The sequence below is a fragment of the Pongo abelii genome, chromosome 19 (genome assembly GCF_028885655.2).
Source record: "Pongo abelii isolate AG06213 chromosome 19, NHGRI_mPonAbe1-v2.0_pri, whole genome shotgun sequence".
NCBI lineage: Eukaryota > Metazoa > Chordata > Mammalia > Primates > Hominidae > Pongo > Pongo abelii.
In genome coordinates, this window is record NC_072004.2 from 66,226,026 (window position 1) to 66,252,688 (window position 26,663).

At 41.1% G+C, this 26,663-nt stretch overlaps 1 protein-coding gene across 2 annotated transcripts in view; it reads right to left on the reverse strand.

Moving 5' to 3' along the window:
* The window catches only part of KAT7 (lysine acetyltransferase 7), a 40,387-nt gene that overhangs the window by 2,290 nt on the left and 11,434 nt on the right, over window positions 1–26,663 (reverse strand). Inside the window, exons 5-14 of one of the 2 annotated variants that reach the window (XM_009236595.4) lie at window positions 21,327–21,409; window positions 17,584–17,673; window positions 15,197–15,295; window positions 10,885–10,995; window positions 8,790–8,981; window positions 5,363–5,452; window positions 5,002–5,142; window positions 3,489–3,582; window positions 658–804; window positions 5–111 (exon numbers count right to left, since the gene is read on the reverse strand). In XM_009236595.4, the coding sequence (XP_009234870.1) occupies window positions 5–111; window positions 658–804; window positions 3,489–3,582; window positions 5,002–5,142; window positions 5,363–5,452; window positions 8,790–8,981; window positions 10,885–10,995; window positions 15,197–15,295; window positions 17,584–17,673; window positions 21,327–21,409 (1,154 nt within the window). The remainder of the gene's footprint in view (window positions 1–4; window positions 112–657; window positions 805–3,488; window positions 3,583–5,001; window positions 5,143–5,362; window positions 5,453–8,789; window positions 8,982–10,884; window positions 10,996–15,196; window positions 15,296–17,583; window positions 17,674–21,326; window positions 21,410–26,663) is intronic. The other variant, XM_024235541.3, reaches the window with a different exon arrangement.

Below are 26,663 nucleotides of genomic sequence, written 5' to 3' on the forward strand. Positions count from 1 at the left end.
TTACCTGTCTCTTTAAAACTAGGTGTTTTCCCTTCCAGTACTTGAGCATCTGAAGGGCTTGCAGAGTGCTGACAATGTCCACAGGATTCACAGCTGTCTCCTGACTGATTTCTGAAAAAGAAGAGGTACTGACAACCTGGCCAAAGTGCAGGTTCCCACCCCTTTGCCCCCAACCAAGGTCTACTTTCCCTTAAAAGAAATCCAAATGGACAGAATCTTCTGTACTCAACCCAATCTGTTTAGAAGGAGTTTACAAAGTATTCATTTGACCAGTCCAAATAACTACAGAAGGATATTACAGTAAGAAGCTACTCTTGGCCCCTTAGAAATCAGGATGAAATATAGATCAAACTAAACTGTTCCACCCTTGCATGAATACACAGGGATGTCTTTCTCAGAAAGATGAACCAAAAGATCTGAAGTTTTACTTCTTGACTTTTATAAGAATTAAAGTGTTGGCAACTCTGGATTTGAGAAGCCAATTAATAACCATTCCCAGGGGCCAAATGCTTTGGACTCCTAGGCAACTTTAGTGAGGGTCTCTGCAGTGGTCCATATTCAGTGGGCCTTCCGTTCTCACATTCAGGGGAAACACAATACCCAGTGAAGTTAACTTCTTGGGTAACAATCAACCATTCCAAGGAGTCAAAAACCAACCTTTGATAGAAATCTCTTTGCCTTGGAAATTATGCAGGTAGCGGAGAAGTACTTCTTTCCAATAACTGCGATAGCTTATAAGCCCCAGATCTGAGAGTGGACGTTCTGGGGAGCCAACTTTTTCTTCGACTTTGGAAAGCAAATAACCTGCCAGGGAACAAATACAGACTTTTTCTAGCAACACTCGATCTTATCCTAATAGCAAAAAACAGTGTGCCAACATGGAAGAAGGTTTAAGAAGCACAGTCCACTCCATTAGGATTTAGTCATTCAATGGAATACTGTGTGGTTAAGTATAGTGTACTGCCTTTGTATAAACAAAAGGGGAAGAATGTGTATTTGCATTTACATGACACAGGAGTCCCCTCTTATTCACAGGGAATGTGTTCCAAAACTCCCAGTGGAGGCCCAAAACTGTGGATAGTACCAAATCCTATACATACTATGTATTTTCCTATCAATACATACCTATGCTATAGTTTAACTTATAAATTAGGAACAGGAAGAGAGTAATAGTAAAACAGAACAATTATAACAATATACTGTAATAAAAGTTATGTGAAGGTTGTCTGTCTCTCAAAATATCTTATTGTACTGTACTCACCTATTTTTAGACCGCAGTTGACTACAGGTAATTGAAACTGCAGAAAGTGAAATGGCAGATAAGGAGGGCACTACTGTAATAGGCACTAAAAGAACTCTGGAAGGCTTCACTATTAATCATTTTGATAATAATGAATCTCTGTAGGTGTGTGTTGGAAACAAGGGAGACAGGAAACAAAAATGTGAAGCCACTTCCTTACCTAGTTTTTTAATATTTTTTAAATCTTTGAATGTAAGAACAGATTAGCTCAGTACCACCTATAAGATAGTGCAGGGTGTAAAAAATCCAAATGATGAAGCCTCTAGTTGTAAAGTCTAAACACCTAACATTCAATTTATACAAAATATACAAAACAACACTATGGAGATGCAATCTGCAAAGTTCATAATCTGGGGAACCCTTTTAGACAACTAACCTGCTTTCTTCAACAAAAACACAGCAAGAAAAAAAAGATGGGAGTGGAAAGTTTTAGACTAAAAGTGAATTATGAGCCATATTTCTCAATCCCACTATCAAGTTTACCTGGATCTGAGTATTAAAAAAATAAAAATAAAACAAAGAACAAAATCACACCAAGGAAATTTGAATATCACAATTTATGACATGAAGGACTTTTTTTTTTAAGGTGTAATAGACCTTATCTTTTAGAGATATCAAAATAACGGCAAGTGAAAATGTAGGTAAAACAAGATTAGCCCCCCAAAAAATGGTAATTATTGAAGCTGAGTGATGGGTATAGAAGGGTTTATTATACTTTTGTTAATGCTTAAAAATTTCTATAAAATCAAGTTTATAAGAACAGTGTTACCTATTCCAAAGATATATAGTTCCCCTCTTATGTCACTTCCCAGTTCATCTCTTCTCAGGTGACTTAAAAATGAAAGAAGGTGGCCGGGCACGGTGGCTCACGCCTGTAATTCCAGCACTCTGGGAGGCTGAGGTGGGTGGATCACCTGAGGTCGGGAGTTCGAGACCAGCCTGACCAACATGGAGAAACTCCGTCTCCACGAAAAAAATACAAAATTAGCTGGGCGTGGTGGCACATGCCTGTAATCCCAGCTACTCGGGAGGCTGAGGCAGGAGAATCGCCTGAACCCGGGCGATGGAGGTTGCAGTGAGCCAAGATCGGGCCATTGTGCTCCAAACTGGGCAACAAGAGCAAAATTCCGCCTCAAAAAAAAAAAGAAAGAAAGAAGGCTTGGAAGGCTAATTCTAGGAATTCCAATTTTGATTACAATATACCCTGTCCTATGACAGTGGACATCAAATATAGAATAACACACAGTGGAGTCTTATTATTCACAGCAGTTATGTTTTATAAAGTCACTGAGAACCTGAATTAGTGAATATTGAACCACTACTCCTAGGGGAAATACAGGGAGGGTTAGGTTCCTGCAAGCCTCTGGTCACATATTGGTCAACCATCAATACATAACCTTATTTTATGTTTCTGTTTAAAAATGCCTTATTTAATATACACTGTTGGTATCATTAACATTGAACTCACTGCCAGCAACTCTCTAATTCACCTGAAAAAAGCTATCTAGGTGTTCCTAGATTAGGAACACCAGACACATCAGTACTACTCATAGGGGCCATTTAAAATCAACAGAAGGCCAAAACCGTGTGGCATTCCCAGACTGAAAATGAACTTGTTTACAGTATACGAGCTGAAAACTCTGAAGTCAGCTGGGAATGTGTGCATCCATGACTCTTACTTTTTGCTGCTCTGCGCATGTTCACGAATGACCACAAAAATGTTAAGATTGATTTTGGGGTTACAAATAAAATTTAGTGAGTAAGCAAATTCACAAACACAGAATCCACAATTAATGAGGGCAGAGTATATTATGCAAAGGGTCCACTGGGTACATGGATTACCTCTAGACAAGTCCCTACAAAAGTGAAATCCCTAGCATCAAGGAACAGATTTTAAGCCTCATGCATGTAATGTGCTGTTTAAAAGTCTCAAACTGAGATAATCCTAAAGAGCTTACTTTATCATCCTCTGTACCTCCTACTCATTAAGGAGGAGTACTCCTTCAATGTTCAATGTGTATCAGGCAGAAAGACAATGTTCACGTTTTTCCTACTTGTTCATTCATTTACTAAATATCCATGTACCTCCACTACATTCCAGGAATTGCAGAGACCACAGGACAAAAAGACAAACAATATTCACATGGTCCCTGCCTTGTGGAACTAATGACTTAGCAGTTTCACTTACTGAAATCAATAAGCATCTTGCCATAGCCCTGTCTCATGTACTGAGGCATAGTAAGGATACAGGATACGTTGTAGTTGAGGAATGAATTCTTTTCCTAAAATCAAGAGCAAACAGATGAACACGTCATGAGGATTTGAAACCAAAGGTTTCAGCACTTCCACAGATGCAAAATAAGGCTGCTTGCAAAACATCTGGCTAACCAGTCCCAAGGAGTGGCTGCCAGGCTCACAGCTGTTATAACCACACCCTTTATCATGGCCAAAGCCATTAATCATCCCAGGATTTCCCTAGCTGAGACCTCCAGTCTCATTTTAAGGGGGCTGATTCTGGGTTCCTGACAGCCACAGAGCAGGGCAAGAAGGTTAAGACTGCTGACTCAGTATATAGAAGCCCACTTTAAATGCAATTTTTGAAAAGGAGCTGCCTACTGGAAGAGAAGGGAAGGCAACAACATTGTAAGTCCCCATTCTGCAAAGGGATTTAAAAAAAAAAATCACATTGAATCAAATCAAAATGTGTGATTCCACTTGCAGGAAATGTCCAAAATAAGGAAATTTATAGAGACAGAAGGACTGAGAGGGACTGAGTAGAAATAGGAGTGATTGCTAACAATTTCTTCTCAGGATAATGCAAACTGGGTTGATTGCACAACTCTGTGAATACACTATAAACCACTAAATTGTACCCTTTCAGTGCGTGAATTTATGGTATATGAATTATATTTCAATAAAGTTGTTATACTAAAAGTCATAAACTTTTATGACTTGGGCCAGGTGCAATGGCTCACACCTGTAATCCCAGCACTTTGGGAGGCTAAGGCGAGTGGATTACTTGAGGTCAGGAGTTCGAGACCAGCCTGGCCCACATGGTAAAACACCATCTCTACTAAAATCACACAAAAAATTAGCTGGGCATGGTGGCAGGTGCCTGTTATCCCAGCTACTCAGGAGGCTGAGGCAGGAGGGTCACTTGAACCTGGGAGGCAGAGGGTGCAGTGAGTCAAGATCATACCTCTGTACTCCAGCCTGGGCAACAGAGTGAGACTCTGTCCAAAAAAAAAAAAAAAATCTGGCCTTGGATCTTTAAAAGGCGCAGTAGTGTTATCACTGAAGGGACTGTGTGTGCTAGAAGGAGCCCAGCTAAACAATCAGGCAAAAGGAGTATATTCCTGGTTTTCAGCTAATAACATAGAGGCAGGCAAAGCCAGCAGAATTGGTTTGACTACAAGATGTGGGCTTGTGGGTTACTAGGGAGGGCTCTGGCCAGTTATTAATAGGCAGCTCCAGTTCACAATTCTAGAAATGAATGAACCAGAAGCTTTTAATAAAAACTGCATTTTCATAAACAATCTTTGATACATGGGTTTGCCTTTTTTTTTTTTTTTTAATTTAAGGAAGGGGTGTCATCATTGCCCAGAGTACAGCTTCTTCGTGTCAGTGATTTGAGCCCCCAATTGCGAACATGGATCACCCTGCTCTGGCCATTGGCTTCTTAATCTCCAGATCCTGCTTACCTTGGAAAAATATCCAATCAGGTGACAGCCAGTGTTGTCCGCCTCTGTCATAACATAGAACAGGAAGGGCTCCACATCATAATATAATGTCTTGTGGTCCAGAAAAAGTTTGGCCAACAGGCACAGGTTTTGGCAGTAGATCTGGAAGCAAAGAAACAGAGTTCATGTGTGGGCCACTGATTCCTAAACAGATAAAGGTCTAAAATTCACAAACATACCATAATTATTAATGAAACACATCGTGTATTTTGGCTAAAGAAGAGTTCTATGTCCTTCACAAGGTGTGATGGAGAAAAAACACATGCCTTCTGAAACCTGTGAATATACATTACAACTCCTTTCTAAAGTCACCACTTTTTACCTTGTTTTTCTTGCCATCCACTTCAAACACAGAGATTGAACCTTTGCGATATATCTCATCACCAGGTGGGTGTTTCCACACACATTTGGCCTGCAAGACAATGAAATTCACATGAGGGAACCAAAGCCTCCCAACAAGACTGCTCCTCAAAAGGGAAAAGGAATGATAGGTCAAATGTGGTTAACTGAGCTACAGGACAGTTGGACAAGCTGAGAACATACAGCAAAACAGAGATTTTTTTCCATAAAACAAAGGCTTCCAAAGTCATTTGAATATATTTATGACACTTTTATAGCAATCTGGAACAAGTATTCTGGATTACATTCTGGCACTGCTTTAGCCCAGGAGATTAAAATCACCCACTACATAAAGGCCAAATAAATAACAATACGCTTGCTTATTACCAAATGCCTCAAGCCAACAGGAAATTCTTAAGCAGCTTATTTCCAGCAGCTTAGGGTGGCTAAGTACTTTACTCTCACCTTTATCCATAACTTCTCATTACCACCTAACCATGATGGCCTTCTTTGTTCAGATGAGAAAACCCACTCACACAATGATAAAAACCATGTACCACTACCTGTCTGCCCTTCTCCCCTGCAAGTGCATTCCCTTTGTTATATAAGGAAATTAAGAGAAAGTCCTGTGGCAAAAAAGGGGGGGGAAAAAAAAAAAAAAAAAGGCAAGCAGCCTAGCTGAGCAGCAGGAAGCTAGGGTCACTTGGCCACAAGGGAGCACAAAGTACCCCCTTTTCCTCACCCTCAAGTGCTAATTGTTTTAATGCAGGCAGCCAGCCAGCCATCTGCTGTTAGGTGAATTCTTTAAAAGGTTTACATTTTAAAATGTTTAAGGCCTGGTGCGGTGGCTCACGCCTGTAATCCCAGCACTTTGGGAGGCTGAAGTGGGTAGATCACCTGAGGTCAGGAGTTTGAGAGCAGCCTGGCCAACATGGTGAAACCCCGTCTCTACTAAAAATACAAAAATTAGCCAGGTGTGGTGGCGGGGGCCTGCAATCCCAGCTACTCTGGAGGCTGAGGCAGAAGAATCCGGGAGGTGGAGGCTGCAGTGAGCCAACATTGCACCACTGCACTCCAGCCTAAGTGAAGAGAGAGACTCTGTCTCAAAAAAAAAAAGAAAAAAAGAAAAAAGTGTTTAAAAAGTATAGACATATAATTTTTTTTTTTTTTTTTTTTTTGAGATAGGGTGTCACTCTGTCACCCAGGTTGAAATAGCACAATCATAGCTCAATGCAGCCTCGAACTCCTGGGCTCAAAAGATCCTCCCATGTAGCTAAGATTATAGGCGCATGGCGCCATGCCTGGTTAGTTAATTTTTAAAACGGTTTTTGAAGCAACAGAGTCTCACTATTTTACCCAGGCTGGTCTCAAATTCCTGGCCTCAAGCAACCCTCCCACTTCAGCCTCCCAAAGTGCTGGGATTACAGGTATGAGCCACCGCACCTGGCCCATGAAACACTTTCTATTAAGCAATTTTACTGCAACTCTTTTTGTCAACTCAAGAAGCATGTACCAATTTGTCATATGTAAATCCAAATATTTATTAACTGGAATCCATCCAAGAAAATTCCATCTATAGTTTGTTCCTATCTCTACCCCTTTACTCACGCTGGCTCTTCCCAACAATAACCAAACTCATGTAACAATTATTATTTGTTTAGAAACAGAAGCCAAGCCAAAGGAAGGCCATTTCATTTCAGTGATCACACTTGAAGCAACGGGAATAAGAACAGGCATGGAATAAAATAGGTATTTCCTGAAATCTGATTTTTATATCATATAATATGGAAGATTTTCAAATATTCAGAATGTTTATTTGATTCTCAGATTTATTTAGGCTCTTTGTTTTCTCCTTCTATTACTATTTCTTGCCCTTTTGGCTATTTCATTGGTTAGTGTCACTCAACAACCAGAAACAAAAAGGAAAAAAGGCATAAATGGTAAGCAGTTCACATCAATAAAAATACCTGCTTTCACATAGTAAAATCATTTTACTTTATCTCCACGGACTGCCATCTGTGTCAGTGCCCCTCCTTCTGACCCCATTATTTCCTGTGCACTGATATTTCTACCAATCGCCACCAATCATCTCCCCTCCATGACTCTAGCCCCATGCAGTCAAGTGTGCCAGGGCCTGGAGAACCTGAGTCAAAGCAACAGTACTGGGCCCTGAACCTACAGACCACATGCTCCTGAACTGGGAACATAAAAAAGCAGTATCACCAACCAAACTGGGGAGAGGAGTATAATGACAGAAATCACAGGAAGCCTGGGTCATAGATGCTCAACATATGGAAATCCTGGGAAATAAAAAAGGAAGGGGAAGGAAAAACAGACACCCCAGAGGCCTTAGAGCCACAATTATATTGTGATTATGAGAACAAGGGCTGGGCATGGTGGCTCATGCCTGTAATCCCAGAACTTTGGGAAGCTGAGGTGGGTGGATCATGAGGTCAGATCAAGACCATCCTGGCCAACATGGTGAAACCCTGTCTCTACTAAAAATACAAAAATCAGCCAGGTGTGGTGGCGTGCGACTGTAGTCCCAGGTACTCAGGAGGCTGAGGCAGGAGAATCGTTTGAATCTGGGAGGCGGAGGTTGCAGTGAGCCAAGATCGCGCCACTGCACTCCAGCCTGGGCAACAGAGCAAGACTCCATCTCAAAAAAAAACCACAAGAAAAAGGCTTCTCTGGCTGAAAGGCTAATCTAACCTCTACTCCTTCCCCTGTTCCGCATCCTTGCTCCATGGCAGAAATTCCCCTTAAGACAAAGCTTATTCCATAACAGAGGGGGGAAAAATGGCTTTTTTTTTTGAAGCTGCAAAAAATCTAGTAAACCTATTTGTCAACAATAACAGATTCAACTCCTTATACCTGTTTTATTAGGAAAAAGAGGGGAAGGCACCAAAAGACACATTCTGCTACTTTCATAATCTGTCACAAGCTGATCACTCTTAAGTATTAATAAGTACCCATTCAACATATATTTCTTGGGCATCAGTTGTCCACACTAGTCGCTAGGGATATGAAGGTGAGCCATGCTGTCTCTGCTGTGCCTAATGAAGTCTGTATTTTCATCTAGTTTGGGACACACAAAACCTGTGGGCAGAGGTAATTCATATTCCAAGGAGGAAATGAAGAGGAGTAGGCAGCAAGAACAAAAGACAGGAAGATGTACATGACAGGATGTGGGTACAGGCCCTCAGCTGCTTTGGGTGGCACCCAGCACAAGCCATACCTCAGGCTCTACACCCCGCCTTAAGCTGTGGCCTGCCATTTCCTATGCCTTCATCCCACTACTGAGGACCACTGAGAAGGTGCCTGAACAGATACCATCGCTATGGCAAAATCTAGAGACCCTACAGCTTATTGCCATCATGGTCAAGGCAGAGGAACCCAAGACAACTCACCATGTGCCGGCGGAGTATCGTTTGGCTCTTCATATATTTTAAACAGAATTCACACATATAGAGACGTCCCAGCCGTGCATATTCTTCAGGATATGGAGAATGGTACCAGGTATCAAGCTCATAGCGGCCAAAAGCAATTGTTTTAATCATGTTGCTTCCCTCTGTGATTTGGCCTTGCAGCCTTAACTTCTCCTATTGCCAAGAAATCAAAAGTCAAAGGAGAATCAGAATTTATTATCTTTGCTTTCAGGCAGGGCACAGTGGCTCCTGTCATCCCAACACTTTGGGAGCCTGAGGCAGGCAGATCACTTAAAGCCAGGAGTTCGAGACCAGCCTGGCCGAAATGGCAAAACCCCATCTCTACTAAAAATACAACAATTAGCAAGGTGTGGTGGCAAACAATTGTAATCCCAGCTACTTGGGAGGCTGAGGCAGAAGAATCGCTTGAACCCAAGAGGCAGAGGCTGCGGTGAACTGAGATCGCACTACTGCACTCCAGCCTGAGAGACAGAGCAAGGCTCCTTTTTTAAAAAATAAATATTATCTTTGTTTTTAAAAGCGTGTGTGCATGCCACCACACTAGGCTATGAAAAAATCAGACAGATTTGGCTTCTACCCATGAGAATTTACACTAAAGAGAGCTACATGAAAAATCACACAGGCATACAGAAAACTTTAACTACCCATACTGCCCAGAGCACAGGTCTCAAAAGAGAGGTTTCTCTGCTACCTCCCACATTCTGGGCCTCACCAGAATGAGACCTTGGAAACTTCATTTTTATCAGCCTAGACCAAACTGAATTATAAAGAAAATCATCACAGATACAAACTCCCCACCCTTATAAAGTATTCTAAAACTAAACAAAAAACTTGATTTAGAATCGCCTTACTTATCTGCAGAAGCTTTTATAAAGCTATATGAATCTCCGTGAAATACATCCACAATGGTCACTTAGAAAAAAAAGTAGGCCCTTTAAAAAATATTTTTGAAATGTGCATGATAATTCTAGAATCTAAACTCTAGAAGGCAGAAAATATTTCTGGGCTGGGTGTAGTGGCATGCCTGTAGTCCCAGCTACTCAGGAGGCTGACGTGGGAGAATCGCTTGAGCACTGAAGGTCAAGGCTGCAGTGAGCCATGATGGCACCACTGCACTCCAGTTTGGGCAACAGAGCAAAACCTGTCTCAGGAAAAAAAAAAAAATTCGGATATCCATCTCCATTCAGTGGCTCCTCAAGTATTATACTTTGTAAGCATAACCAGGTGTAAAGTTGTGAAAGGCTAGCCCACGAAATGCTCCATGCCAGAATAGGATAGAGAAAACCAGCAGCAGTAACAGCCCATCCCAGCCAAGGGTAGCCAGCAAACCCTGCCTCCGCCAAGTTTTCAACAAGTCTAGTATTTGATACAATTTTTTTTCTTAATACAAGGGGGAAGGGGGTGAAGATGAGATTTACTTTAAAACTGAGCTTCCCTGAACACATTTAATCTGTTATATCAGAGGTAAACTCAATCACCAGAATTTTCTTCAAGCAAAGTTGTTAAAAATTCTGCCTAGGACAGCAACTCAGTATAAACTAGCTCTAAATAAATATCAGAATGGAAAACCAATGTATCAAACTTGGCTGTGTCAAAGATTAATTCTAAAACATCTGACAACAGCCTTTTCCATTACTCCTCTTCACTGTTATTTTCATTCTTACTGCAGAGGAAACCTAGCAAAAGGGGAGTTCCTGTTGGGATTAAGAAAACAACAGAGATGAGTCTCTCCTAGGCTACAGGTTCTCAGAATTGCAAATTGTCCAGCTGAGACAAAGGGGCGCCTATGGTTTTATCCAGCCTCATCAGCTCTAGCCAAACTGGCACTTCCGGGAGCTGGGGTGGAAAGGAGGGAATAAAAAAAGGAAGGGAAGAGGGGTGATTCGTTTTAAATCTGAAAGGGAAGGCTAGTCTCCAAAAAGGGACAGCTGGGAGACAGGGAGATTCCAGAAGCAAGGTACATTTAATTCCCATCAAACTGATTTGCAATCATTTTTCCTGGCAATTCTAAGCACCTTTCACAAGTGGCCTTCAGTTTGGAGGTTTTAATACTCACCAAATCCTCTGAAGCCCGGGCTTGTGCTCTTCGGAAAAGATCCAAGTCATACTCGCTTGTCAGGTTTTCTAAAAGAGGTTCCCGTGTGTTCCCATAGGTCTGTCTGTGTTCCTAGGAAAATAACCAGAGCATGATACTCTGATACTCTCTGCTTCTAAGAACTTTTTAATCTATTTCATTTCAATCCATGCAAACCACACAACCATAAGCTATTTATTTAGTGCCTACATACTAGGTGCTAGGGATTGAGCACAAGACATACTACTTATCAGGTTAATGCCACAAGACTCCCACTACCCACCCCGGTGAATCTGGAGAGGAAATGCTCCCACACCTCCAGAAGGGAGCTTCATTCTTCTATCTCTGAAAAGATACACTTTGTGGATCAGAACGCTATGCCTCCATTCCTTCATGTAAAAATGTACATGACAGTACAAATAAATAAAGTACAACAAACCCAGAGACACTACAAATTCCCAGAATCCTGAGATTTGGAAGGAGCTTTGGTGGATACTCCCCGATTTAAAAACAAAACAAACAAAAACCAGATTCTCTAAGCCTTAGTGTCTAAGATTTTAGACTCAAAAGAAAATCTGCAGGAAGGGAGGGGCAGGGGCAGCTGGATGAAGCAGTCCTTTGTAACTTCTTTCACTTGAATTGCTCCAGCCACCATTACACTGTCTGCAAAAGGCGTGCTACCCTCAAACTCCAGTCCACATGCACAGAAAAATGACTTACTAAATATTAAGCAAGAATACGACAGGGAAAAGTCATAGCAAATTAAAAGCATGAAAATAATCCAGTCTTAAATAATTCCCCAATCTTACCATGGCAGTCACTGCAAGAATCCTTTCCAGGAAAGAGATTCTACAAAAGAAACTTCCCTTTTAAGCCTTTGATTTTAGCCCTTCCCACTCTGTTGTAAGCTCCACCTCCCATCCAGAGAATAGGAGATAATGGTAGTTAAGTGGAGTGGATGGCTCATCCCAGGAAAACATTATAGATTTCACACACATATTACCATATGAAGACACCATTCATCAGTATCTTTATCCCTATTAAAATTTCTTCTGGTTAATCTGATTCCATCTGCTGTGAATCTTTTTAAATTTGGACTCTATCATCTAAGATTTGGGTTCTAAGCATTAGTTATTTCTTCTATTTTGAGGAACACTGGAAAAAAAAAAAAGCTTGAAAAAAGTCCTAGCCAGCATTTTAATCAAGGAGGTTGGGTCCTAATAACCTATCCCAAATTACTGAAAAGCAGAGCAGATGTTTGTTAAGGTTAAAAATTTCAAGAACTTTTACTTCAGACACTCTTTCTACCTGTATGATTTTGGGCAAGTTACCTCTCTCAGTCTTAGTTTTCCTGTATATAAAATACGGGAAATATCACCGATCATACTGGACTGTTAAAAGATCAAAGGAACATCACAACCACAGTGCCTAGCACTAATCACTCAATATACGATATCATTGTCTTATTACCCTTCTAACCAGTTTGCAGATAGAAACAGTGAACAAGACTGGGGCAAGCAAACAATCTGGTACCCTATAGCCCACTACTGAAGCCCTCACTGTACAAACCAACACAGTCTGGTGTAAAGGTCTAACTACAAATTCACCCCACAACCCATCTTACATTGGCCTATGCCCACGTATTCATAAAATTAGCATTTAAGACAGTGAAGACTGTCAAAAAAGTAAATACAGGCCAGGTGTGGTGGCTCATACCTGTAATCCTAGCACCTTGGGAGGCCAAAGTGGGCAAATCACTTGAGGTCAGGAGTTTGAGACCCGCCTGGGCAACATGATAAAACCCTGTCTCTACTAAAATTACGAATATCAGCTGGGTGTGGTGGCCCACACCTATTATTCCAGTTACTCGGGAGGCTGAGGCAAGAGAATTGCTTGAACCCAGAACCCAGGAGGCAGAGGTTGCAGTGAGCTGCGACTGCACCACTGCTGCACTCCGGCCTGGGTGACAGAGTGAGACTCTGTCTCAAAAACTCCGCCTCAAAAAAAAGAAAAGTAAATACAGTCATCTCTTGATATCCCTGGGGGACCAGTTCCAGGAACGCCCCCCCAACCTCCCTGCATACAACAAAATCCATGGATGCACAAATCTCTTATGTAAATGATATCACATTTGCATATAACCTGGGCACATCCAGCAGTATACTTTAAATCATCTCTAGATTACTTATAATGTGATGTCAATGCCATGTAAATAGCTGTTAACACTACTATCTCAGAAATAATGACAAGAAAAAGTCTGTACACGTTCAGTACAAACACACATTTTTTTCCCCGAATATCTCCAATCCGTGGTTGGTTGAATCCACAGGAACAAAATCCAAGGATACAAAGGGTCAACTATACATAGTCTGACATATTTTTGTCTTAGTGAAGCCATGCTCTGACTAAGTATTCACATGCCCTATGTTTAAGAATCTGTCCTAATGGCTGAATAAGAAAACATTCCAATTCTATGAAAAAAACTAAAATGTCAGAAAAAATCTAAAAGAGCAGCCATAAAAAAGAATGAAATCATGTCCTTTGCAGCAACATGGATGCAACCGGAGGCCATTATCTTAAGCAAATTAACACAAAAACAGAAAACCAAACACAGCATGTTCTCACATATAAGTGGGAGCTAACCAGTGGGTACAGAGGGACACAAAGAAGGGAACAATAAACACTGAGGATTCCAAGAGTGGGGAGGCGGACAAGGGTCGAAAAACTACCTATCACTATGTTCACTACTTGGGTGACAGGATAAGATCATCAGAAGCCTAAATCTTAGCATCACACAATAGATCTATGTAACAAACCTGCACATGTACACCCTTATCTAAAATTTAAAATAAATAAATATTTAAAAAAAAAAAAAAAAAGGCCGGGTGCAGTGGCTCATGCCTATAATCCCAGCACTTCGGGAGGCCGACGCGGGTGGATCACAAGGTCAGGAGTTCAAGACCAGCCTGGCCAACATGGTGAAACCCGGTCTCTACTAAAAATACAAAAATTAGCCGGGTGTGGTGGTGGACACCTGTAATCCCAGCTACTTGGGAGGCTGAGGCAGAGAATTGCTTGAACCCAGGAGGCGGAGGTTACAGTGAGCCGAGATCGCACCACTGTACTCCAGCCTTGGTGACAGAGCAAGACTCTGTCTCAAAAAAAAAAAAAAAAAAGAAAAAAAGAAAAAGACTGTGAAAGAACACACATCAAAATGTTAAGCAGTGGTTTGTATCTTGAAAGACAATTTTTTTATTGGAATGTTTCTTTTCTACATTTTTGGTATTTTCAGTAGTAAGCATGTATTAATACATTTATAATAAAATCTTTTCCTAAAAAAAGATGTTTAAGGCCGGGCATGGTGGCTCACGCCTGTAATCCCAACACTTTGGGAGGCCGAGGTGGGCAGATTACCTGAGGTCAGGAGTTCGAGACCAGCCTGGCCAACATGGTGAAACCCCATCTCTACTAAAAATACAAAAATTAGCTGGGCGTGGTGGCACATGTCTGTAATCCTAGCTACTCGGGAGGCTGAGGCAGGAGAATTACTCGAGCCCAGGAGGCAGAGGTTGTAGTGAGCCGAGATTGTGCCACTGCACTCTAGCCTGGCCGACTGTCTCAAAAAAAAAAAAAAGATGTTTAAGTGAAAAGGCAGAATTCAAAGTGCTACATACAGTAAGAAGGTAATTATGTAAATAAGAGATTGTGAAAAAGCTAGGATATATCCAAAAACACTAACTGTGGCTATTTTTAGGTAGTAGGATTTGTTTTCTTCCATATACTTTGCTTAATCACTCTAAATTCTCTTACAAATGTACATTACTTCTAAAGTTAGAAAAAAATGTTAAAATACTACAAGAAGATCTATTATAGAATATTCACCCAATTAATACCTTTTAATCATGGAGGAAATCTATTTTTCCATTAAAATAAGCAGACTACTATTAAGCTTGAATATTTTTCTTCATACAGATGCTTCCAGTGCCATGGCATGTGTTCTAGCGGGTAAATTTAACCCTTTAAGGTGAAAGTAAAATTTATGAACAACTAGAGGATCAAATTTTTTTAAATTTAAATTCCAATTAAATTTCATTTTCCCAAGACCTCCCGTTTCCACTCTCAACAATTCAGTTTTGGGGGATGAAATAAACTCTAAGTGCCATAGAAGAGTCACTTGGTATTCACATGTAGAGAATACTAAATGGCAAATCTGAAAGGCAGAAGCTCAGAAAGCAAAAGGAATCAAATGTGATAGCAGGAGTTCATGCTCATTAAATATTTAACTTTCCCTCACCATATATTTCTCTTTCTGTTCTTTGCTCAGTCCAGAATTTCTTTTCTTCCTGAGTTCAGCCACTTTTTCCTTATATCGAAGCTGCCTCTCCGTTGGTGCCTAAAACGAAAAAGGAGAAAACTGAGAGAAAACTCCTTATAAAACTAAGCTTCAAAATGAAAGTGCCAAGGCCCGGCACGGTGGCTCACGCCTGTAATCTCAGCACTTTGGGAGGCCAAGGCAGGCAGACCACCTGAGATCAGGAGTTCAAGACCAGCCTGGACAACATGGTGAATCCTCATCTCTACTAAAAATACAAAAATTAGCCAGGCATGGTGGTGCATGCCTGTAACCCCAGCTACTCGGGAGGCTGAGCGGGAGAATCACCTGAACCTGGGAGGCAGAGGTTGCAGTGAGCCAGTCATGCCACTGCACTCCAGCCTGGGAGACAGAGTGAGAATCTGGCACAAAAACAAAAAAAGAAGAAGGTACCAAAACATTTAAAAAATTTTAAAGAGAAAACAATGCCAGAAATTTTCTAGCCACACTGCAAATCATATGGCAATTTTATTTTATTCATTTGTATTATTTTTGAGGCAGGGTCTCGCTCTGTCGCCTAGGCTGAAATGCAGCGGCATGATCATGGCTCACTGCAACCTCCACCTCCTGTGCTCAAGCCATCCTCCTGCCTCAGCCTTCCATGTAACTGGGACTACAGGTGTACACCACCAAGCCCAGCTAATTTTTTCATGAATATGGCAATTTAAAAATTCCAAATCAGGTTCTCATCGCCCCACCACGTTTACTGCCAGTTAAATATAGGTTCAGGAATACAAACTTATTTTACTATTAACACAAACTAAGGATAGACATCTCCACCAAAGCAACAAGAATAAAATTAAGATCATTGCAACTAATCATTTATAGAATGCTTACTGTTTTCCAATTAATGCTTATTGATCTGATCAACAGTGGTACAAAAATTCATTTATATGTATTAATTTAAATAGAAAAATTGAATAAGAATAAAACCCAAGGTTGGGCATGGTGGCTCATGCCTATAATCCCAGCACTTTGGGAGGCCAAGGCAGGTGGATTACTGGAGGTCAGGAGTTTAAGACCAGCCTGGCCAACATGGTGAAACCCTGTCTCTACTAAAAATACAAAAATTAGCTGGACGTGGTGGCGTGCCCCTGTAATCCCAGCTACTTGGGAGACTGAGGCAAGAGAATCACTTGAACCCGGGAGACAGAGGTTGCAGTGAGCTGAGATCACACCACTGCACTCCAGCCGGGGCAAAAAGAGTGAAACTCTGTCTAAAACATAAATTAATTAAATTAAATTAAATTAAATTAAACCCAAGATAGACAACGAAGAAAAGTGTAGTTACCACTTATGGAGTGCTTTTTACCTGCCAAGCACTGGGTATAGGCACTTTACATACATAATTTAGCTGACTCCCCTGCCAGGTAGGCATTATTCACCTCTTCTTATTAACAAAGAAATAGGTTAGTTGACCTGCCCAGGACAACATAGCTGGAGTTAAATAATCAGTATTCAAATTCACATCTGTTTGGCTCCAAAGTCAAACTTCTTCCTCATCACCATATATCTCTGCTATCCACCTATAATCTAACTGCAAAAACAGACACCTAAATGATGAACAAAATATAATATGTCACAAAGGCTAACATTTTGAGAGCACTACAATGGGAATACGTAAGGAAGAAATTCCTTAACGGTGGGAGAGAATTTGGGAAAAATTCCTGCAACAGCTGAGAACTGCACGGGCCTTGAAAGAAAATACCATCTCTTCTTGGTACAGGTATAGCATTCCAGGCAGGAAAACAGGAAGAGTGAAGACCAAAGGCATTCAGGGAAGAACAAGGAATTAAGTGAACCAATGTGGCAGGAATGTTCAGAGAGGCAGGAGGAGGATTAGGACCAAGCCAGGATGCTCCCTACAAACCAAGAGAAGAGATAAGTAGAAGAAAAATAACACAGTCAGCAAGTGTCAAATGCTGAGGAAAAGCCACTGGTGGCCTTGGAAAGGTGCTAGCAGAGTGGAGAGGTTTGAAAGCAAGCTACAATAGTCTTAAAGGATGCAAAGTGAGGAAATGAAGCAGCAAGTATAATCTTTCAAATAATCAGAATTATCTACTAACTACTACTGCTACTACTACTACTACTACTACTACTACTGTAGATAGCATGATTCCTTTATTTATGAGGTAGAAGTGTTTGTTTTGTGAAAATTTACTGTTTGAAAAACAAACATGATTCTAAGTTTACGTCTGGAAGACATACCACAGGAAATGAGGCATAGACATGCCTGAAGACAATTATAGAGGAGATCCAAGAAACGGACCTCAAACTATGAATGGCCAGCGCTTTAACAAGGCCCATACCTGGTGCCTGGTTGCATGCCTGTTGTTGTCATCTTGCCTGTGAGACAGCATCCTTTCTTCTATCTGCTTATCCCGGCTCTGTGCTCTCACCTGCAACCATCAACAACGTCAATAAATCCACCTGCTTCTAAGACTACGTTTACTTAAAGCATAAGAATACAATGATAACGCCTTGGATTTATGTTGTACTTTACTTTCAAAGGGTCTTCACACTTATTGTCACAATCTCTGCAAGAAAAAGATAAGGCAAGCTTCACATTCTGCCTTCTCAGCCAATAACAGGATCAGAGAAGTTGAAATGATCACAGCTAAATGATGGGATCACTAAGGTTTTAATCATGTCTGATGACTCTGAGCCTGGACTCTTCCCAAAGTACAATAAATTTTAAAAAAAAAGCATGAGGAAGTGCAAGAATAGAGTATGGAAGTACAAAGAAAACATTAGATAACCTGGGTTTGGGCTGGGTGTGGTGCCTCACACCTGTAATCCCAGCACTTTGGGAGGCCGAGGCGGGCAGATCAGCTAAGGTCAGGAGTTTGAGACCAGCCTGGCCAACATGGTGAAACCCCGCCTCTATTAAAAATACAAAAAATTAGCCAGGCGTGGTGGCAGGCGCCTGTGATCCCAGCTACTCGGGAGGCTGAGGCAGGAGAATTGCTTGAACCCGGGAGGTAAAAGTTGCAGTGAGCCGAGATCGCGCCACTGCACTCCAGCCTGGACAACAGAGCGAGATTTTGTCTCAAAAAATAAAAAAAAAAAAGAGAAAGAAAACCTGGGCTTGGCCACATGCAGTGCCTTACATCTGTAATCCCAGCACTTTGGGAAGCCAAGGTGGGCAGATCACTTGAGGCCAGGAGTTCAAGACCAGCTGGGCAACATGGTGAAACCCCGTCTTTACTAAAACTACAAAAACTAGCCAGGCGTGGTGGCGCACACCTGTAATCCCAGCTACTTAAGAGGCTGAGGCATGAGAATTGCTTGAATCTAGGAGGCTGAGATTGCAGTGAGCTGAGATTGCCCCAATGCACTCCAGCCTGGGTGACAGAGCGAGACTGTCTCAAAAAAAAAAGAAAACCTGGGTTCAAGTCTCCAGGGAAACTTAATTCTGTAGTTACATGACCTCAGACAAATCACATCAGCTCTCAACAGTTTCTGTTTCATAATCTGGGAATTGGGAACTGATATCCAACTACTTATTCCACTTCACCACTAAAACTCAGAATGGTCAAAACAGAACGACTGGCATTTCTCCACAAATCTGCTCTACCCCAAATCTTCCCAGTATTAATAAATGGCAATACTGTCTAAACAGCTGATCCGGTCAACAACTTGAATGTTATCCTAGATTCTTCTCTTTTCTCACACCTCACATCAAATCAATCAGCAAGCCTAACAGGTTGCTCCCCTCTAAAACGTATCCTGAATCCAATCTAGTCTTAGAATTGCTGCCGATACAAAGCTAGTCCAGTCCACCAACTACTGCCTGAACTTCTATGCAGTCTCCCAAGCACCCTATACCCTGCATCAACTCTTGCCCCCACATTCCATTCTCCACGTTAACAAGTCTTCAGTTTTAAAAAGTGTGCCTGAAATCCTATCGTGCCTTTGTTAAAGCCCCCAAATGCTTCTCATTCTATCAGAACAAAAATATACGCCTGTGCCAAGGTCCACAAGGTCCTTTATGATCTGGATCCAGCCATACACGGCCTAATTTCATTCAGCCTCTCAAACCCATCAGTTTAGCCGCGCCTCATGGCCTCTGCACTTGCTGTTGCTTCCACTTAGATATCTTTTCTTCTAGATCTTTACACAACTGCTTCTTTGCCATCATCCACGTCCCAGATCAAATGCCATCTCCTCAGGAAGGTGTTCCAGGACCATCCTGGGAAAAGCAGTGCTATCCCCACCCTCACCCCCGAAACAGACTCTCTCTATATCATTCGTCTTTTTTTCCTCACAATACTTATCACTGCACAAAATTATTTACTTATTAATTTGAAGGTTTACGTTGCCTCCCCCTGTGAGAACATGAGCTCCTTAAATGCAGTCTTTTATTCACTGAATCCTCAGACACCTGTATTTGGCACATGCAGCTACAGAAATATATGACTGAATACAAATGTAACATCACTGATCGCAAGGGTGTCCTGGGAAACTCAAGAGCAATCACGTATATGCAGGTTCTTCAAAAACACTAGAGCTGTTAATAAATGTGGGGAATTTGTCTAATCTTTCCACTTAGGGTTCTAAATGTAATAAAAATATATCATCTCAGAAATTCTCCTGATCCTCCATGCACATGTTCCAGTAGTAAAGACGGATTATTCTGTGCCTAATGCCCCTTGCAAAGAAGAGAGAACAAAGAGGATAAATTCAAGATAGAAATGTTTCCTTTTGTCAGAATTTTCTTCACCAAACTGAAATTTTTCTTTTTCTAAAATAAACTGCTTAACGTAACATGGTCATATTGCTACAAACTAACAATTTCAAAAGCAAAAGACATCTCGGGAAGATTTTTATGTAAAACCATCCATAGTATCAGATCATTATATTTAGAGACAAGTGGTAGAGAACAACTCTCAAAAAGCAGGGATCGCAGTTATTTTCTGAGAAAGAAGTACCTGAAGCCTTTCCTGCTTCTGACATAGATGTGGGCACAGCTTTTTCTGTTTTGATTTAGTCCCAGAATAATGGGAGGACAATGAGAAGATCTACAACTTACTTTTACACAGAGCAGAAGGAACTGCCACTTATAAAAAGATTTGAAATGAAGAAAAATAAGAGTAGGGTCATTGACTTTAAAATCCATATAAGCACCGAAAGTACACAACTTTACTGAAAGACTAACCACACAAAAGAAACTTTTACCCCTGCGGTCTACCTGTAAATAAGAGAACAAATTCTGAATCAAGGAAAATTAATGTTAGCTAGGGAATCTAATTTTCCTCACAATGAAATTGGCTCAGACAGGAATAAACCTGTGACCCTGGTGTCATTAGCAAAGTAACAACAAAAACAACAATAATACTTTGGTCTAACCAGCTTAGATAACCTGTCCAATACTACTCAAGCAATCCATTTAATTAATAACATTTTCCACTCTTGCTTCCCCATAATTAGATCTTTGGTTGCATCCTTGGGAACAGCAACCCACACAAGAACACACAAATAGGAGCTGAGCTTCTACTTAAATACATTATCTCAAAATCCCAAAGGTTTATTTAGGAGCTATGTTTCAAGAATTTAAAAGATGAATTAGCCAAGAGTAGGTGTGACTGAGAGTAACAAAAAGTATTTCACAGAAATGGACAGAAAAAGGGACAAGAATTATGAAAAGTTTTTAAAAGCAAAATGACTTCATAGATTTATGAGAAGAGAACCGAATGCATAAATATTAAGATCACATATTTATGCAAGTTATTCCTTAGTGGAGTAAGTCCCTAGCAGTCTTCAAAGCCAATTTTCAATAGAAAATATCAATGCACTAGTGGCTGATGTTCCAAATGTTTCATAATCTCCTTGTTAATTTCTCTCAAAGCACTCATTACATATTACAATTCTTTTGTCTGTTTAACTAGTTTTTTCTTAAAAAGCACATTGTTTTTTATGTTTCCTCCACTACAATGTAAGAACAAGGACCCTACCCATCTTGTTGGCCATTGTATCCCCAGTGTTTAGCAAAGTGCCTGGCAAACGGTAAGCACTCAATAAGCATGTGTTGAATAAATGAGAGCACAATTACCTTGCATTCGTCAGCTGAGAGGTTATGATACAGTGGGCATCCTGAGATGGAGAAATGTCTCTCATGTTTTCCTGTAAGGTGTCCTGTTAAAGGAGGGAAAACTTAATCTCAAGAAAGAAGACAAGCTTAGAAGGTAGTATGTTTCTCTGAGACAAACCTGTTTTTTCGCTACATCATTTTTATCAAATATATGTCTGATCAGACTGAATCCACCAAAGGTAAGGCTGGTAGGGCTATAACTTGCACTCATTCTTTTCTTCCACAGGATGGATCTGGCAATCTTTGAACATGCTTATGTATGATCAATATAAACTATAATTCTTTCTGCTCTTAGACTTCTCAAATCTCAAAATGTCACGAAGTCAACATTTGTAATTAAAGCACAAGACTATGAACAGGAACACTTTCTTTCGGTGGACTGTAACTCTCCTATACTAAATTAATCAGGTTATATGTATAATAAGTGTACTTTTCTTTCTACTGTGCAATGTTATCCAACCTGAATTTAACCCTTTTCAATACTCAAATTTATGAAAAATGGAGAAGCGGCCTTTTCTATCATATAAGCAAACATACTTACATAACTTTAAACCAGATTAAATACTTATTTTTTGGAGGGAGAACTGAGTTTTGCTTAAAGATTTAGGATTCTTCTATAATCAGATTTTTTTACTTTAAAAAATTTTTTTTATGTCACCTAGGCTGGAATGCAGTGGTGCAACCATGGCTCAAAGCAGCCTTGAACTCCTGGGCTCAAGTGATCCTCCCACTTCAGTCTCCCAAGTAGCTTGGACTACAGGCTCACAACATCACGCTGGGCCCATTTTAAAATTTTTTGTAGAAACGGGTCTCAGTGTTGCCCAGGCTGGTCTTGAACTCCTGGACTCAAGCAATCTTCCTGCCTCCGCCTCCCAAAGTGCTAGGATTACAGGCATGAGCCACCAAGCCCGAAACAGGCAGTAACACAAGGCCTTCTGAAGACAGAAAAACGTTAGGAATAACAAAACACGAAAGCTTGTTTTATTTAAATGGGTATCTCTTCATTTATGTATTTTTCTTTTTTTTTTTTTGAGATGGAGTCTCGCTCTGTTGCCCGACTGGAGTGCAGTGATGCAATCTCAGCTCACTGCAAGCTCCGCCTCCTGGGTTCACGCCATTCTCCCGCCTCAGCCTCCTGAGTAGCTGGGACTACAGGCGCCTGCCACCACGCCCGGCTAATTTTTTGTATTTTTAGTAGAGATGGGGTTTCACCATGTTAGCCAGGATGGTCTCGATCTCCTGACCTCGTGATCTGCCCGCCTCGGCCTCCCAAAGTGCTGGGATTACAGGCGCGAGCCACCGCGCCCGGCCCATTCATCTATTTTTCATTTGGTTGTTTTGAAAACAAACAGGGAATTGAACATTATTTCCTTTTTATATATTTCTCTTCAACCCAAAGGTTTATAAAACACCTAAGATTGAAAGGGGTCGTAGGACAATGCTAATGAGATAAAAAGTTAGCTAACCTGAACAGCAAGTCTACAAAAATCTTCATCTTTCATAAAAAAAAAAAAAAGACATTTAATTTGGGGTAAAGAAGAAAGTGGAGTTTAAAGCTTACACAACATACTTTATAGAATAAACTTTAAAAGGAAAAAACAGTCCAAGTACTGATGAATGGGTGATTTTAGGACATTCAGGCCATCATTTCTCTGGGACTGTATTATTAAAAATGCAATTTTAGGCTGGGCGCAGTGGCTCACGCTTGTAATCCCAGCACTTTGGGAGGCCGAGGCAGGCAGATCATGAGGTCAGGAGATCGAGACCATCCTGGCTAACACGGTGAAACCCTGTCTCTACTAAAAATACAAAAAATTAGCCAGGCGTGGTGGCTGGTGCCTGTAGTCCCAGCTACTCGGGAGGCTGAGGCAGGAGAATGGTGTGAACCCAGGAGGCGGAGCTTGCGGTGAGCCGAGATTGCACCACTGCACTCCAGCGTGGGTGACAGAGCGAGACTCCATCTCAAAAATAAATAAATAAAATAAATAAATTTAAAAAATGCAATTTTAGGGCTAGGCACGGTGGCTCACACCTGTAATCCCAGCACTTTGGAAGGCTGAGGCGGGTAGATCACCTGAGGTCAGCCTGGCCAACATGGTGAAACTCCGTCTCTACTTAAAAAAATATAAAAATGAGACCGGCATGGTGGTGCATGCCTGTAATCCCAGCTACTCCGGAGGCTGAGGCAGGAGAATGGCTTGAACCTGGGAGGCAGAGGCTGTAGTGAGCCAAGATCGCATCGTTGCACTCCAGCCTGGGCAACACAGCAAGATTCTGTCTCAGAAAAAAAAAAAAAAAAATTGCAATTTTAGAGGTCCGCAAAATTATCTTGAACACGAAAAACCATCCTCACTGATCAAATACCATACATAGAATGTAGCAACAGCTGGGCTCAGTGGCTCACACCTGTAATCCCAGCACTTTGGGAGGCCAACACAGGAGGACTATGTGATTCCAAGAGCTTGAGGCCAGCCTGGGCGACATACATAGTGAGACTCCATTTCTACAAAAATAAAAATAATTAGCCAGGCACAGTAGTCCATGCCCGTAGTCCTGGCTACTCAGAAAGCTGAGGTGGCAGGATCACTTAAGCCCAGGAAGTCAAGGCTGCAGTGAGTCATGGTCACACCACCATACTCCAGCCTACATGACAGAGAGACCCTGTCTCAAAAAAAAGTAATGTCACTACTATTGCAAGACTTGCTTTTCAGATACTATGTATCCATACGTCTTATTTTTTTTGAGATGGAGTTTCACTCTTGTTGCCCAGGCTGGAGTGCAATGGCCAATCTCAGCTCACTGCAACTTCCACCTCCCATGTTCAAGCGATTCTCCTGCCTCAGCCTCCCCAGTAGCTGGGATTACAAGCGCCAACCCCAAGCCTGGCTAACTTTGTATTTTTAATAGAGATGGGGTTTCACCATGTTGGCCAGGCTGGTCTCGAATTCCTGACCTCAGGTGATCTGCCCACCTCGGCCTCCCAAAGTGCTGGGATTACATGCATGAGCCACCGCACCCAGGCATATCCATACTTCTTAGTAATTTATTCAGGGCATGCTTTATTTTATATGTTAATTAAAACCAATCTATTATCTACAATAAAAAAGGAACAGCTGATCTATTGACCTAAAAATTCCACTGCTCTGAATTTATCCTACAGATTTGCTACAAAGACACCAAAATATGTACATACAAGGCTACCCATTACAATATTGTTCAAAAAAGCTGAAAATGAGAAACAATCTAAATGTCAATAAGACAATTTAAATAATTTATAAACTATCAATATAATGAAATCTCTGCATCTTTTAAAAAGACAAGCCTCTAAATACAAATATCCAAGATGTACAACCAACAAATGTATCCTATTTTCCGTTTTATGAATAATCACAAAAAGGAAATATGTGTACATATATGTGTGCTTATATATGTAGAAAAACTTGGAAGCATTCATAGAAAACTGCAAACAGAAGTTTTGTATCTGTGGCACAGTTCTGGGGGTATGAGTGAAGGGAAATTTTTACTTAATGTACTTCAAACTTTCCTATAGTTTTAATTTTTCACAAGTACATAAAACTCTTAAGGAATAGACTAGGGTCAAGAATATTTTGGGGCCCGGTGCAGTGGCTCACACCTGTAATCCCAACACTTTGGGAGGCTGAGGTGGGAGGGTCACTTGAGCCCAGGAGTTCAAGACCAGCCTGGGCAACTTGGTGAAACCCTGTCTCTACAATAAATACAAATATTAGCTGGGCATGGTGGCATGTGCCTGTAGTCCCAGCTACTTGGGAGGCTGAGGTTGGAGGATCAATTAAGCCTGGGAGGCGGAGGCTGCAGTGAGCTGAGATCGCACCACTGCGCTCCAGCCTAGGTGACAGACTGAGACTCTGCCTCAAAAAAAAAAGGATACTTTGGAAGCTCAGGTTCATATTTTTCAAAGTTCCAATACATTAAAACCAAAGTCAAAGTAAACTTTTTCACTTGAGCCCAAGAGTTTGAGACCAGCCTAGCCAACATGGCAAAACCCTGTCTCTACTAAAAAATACAAAAAATTAGCCAGGCGTGGTGGCACATGCCTGTAATCCCCAGCTACTCAGGCGGCTGACGCACGAGAATCGCTTGAGCCCGGGAGGCGGAAGTTGCAGTGAGTGATCATGCCACTGTACTCCAGCCTGGTAATTATAGAGTGAGACTCTGTCTCCAAAATAAATAAATAAACAAATACAAGTAAACTTTCCTCTAATACAACATATTTTTTATTTACCCTATGGTCTACCCCATTAAGAGGTTAACTTCAGGACATAAATAACACAATCAGGCCCCATTCTGACCTATCTCCTCCTCTCCATTCTGGTCATTCTGCCCCAGGTATATTGGCCTCTAAGTGTTCCTCAAACTGGTTAACTATGCTCTTGCCCAGAGCACTTGCTGTTCTCCTTACCCATAATGCTTATTCTCAAATATTCCAACAGCAAATCTCCACTCAAATGTGACCATATCAGAGCAGCTTTTCCTAGCCAACTACATATATATGTCACATATACATATACATATGTATGTATATACACACATAATATCCTACCCTCAGTACTCCCAGTTTCATTTTCCTTCACAGCATTTACCTCCAGTTAATATATTATACGTCTATGTATTTGCCTTCCTCACCTAGACTGTAAGCTCCATGAGAGCAGAGACTTTGACTTGTTCATAGCTACATCCTCATAACTTAAAAACAGTATCTGGCACATGACCAGTATTCAGTAAATATTTGCTGCATGAATGACCAAATATAGTACATAAAATTAACAATTTAGCAATGCATGGTTAGTAACAAGCAGAAGCAGAGGAAAATTCCTTTTCTTGCTGCATGGCAAGCCGATCCCCTTAAACTCTTAAAGCACATTAGCCATCATATCATATACTAGTATTATATATTGTCTTTCTTAGTTTTTCTCATTATTTATTCCAAGGAAATCAATGCAGGCCTGAAACAATTATCTTCTTTGAGTGACAACTGGTATGGAGTTCAAGACAACTTTGCTGTATTTATTCATTTTGATGGTTTGAAATTATCTAAGAAACTGCTATAAGACCAGAAAATGGCCAGGCACGGTGGCTCATGCCTGTAATCCCAGCACTTTGGGAGGCCAAGGCGGGTGGATCATGAGGTCAGGAGATCGAGACCATCCTGGCTAACATGGTGAAACCCCGTCTCTACTAAAAATACAAAAAATTAGCCGGGCATGGTGGCGGGCACCTGTAGTCCCAGCTACTCGGGAGGCTGAGGCAGGAGAATGG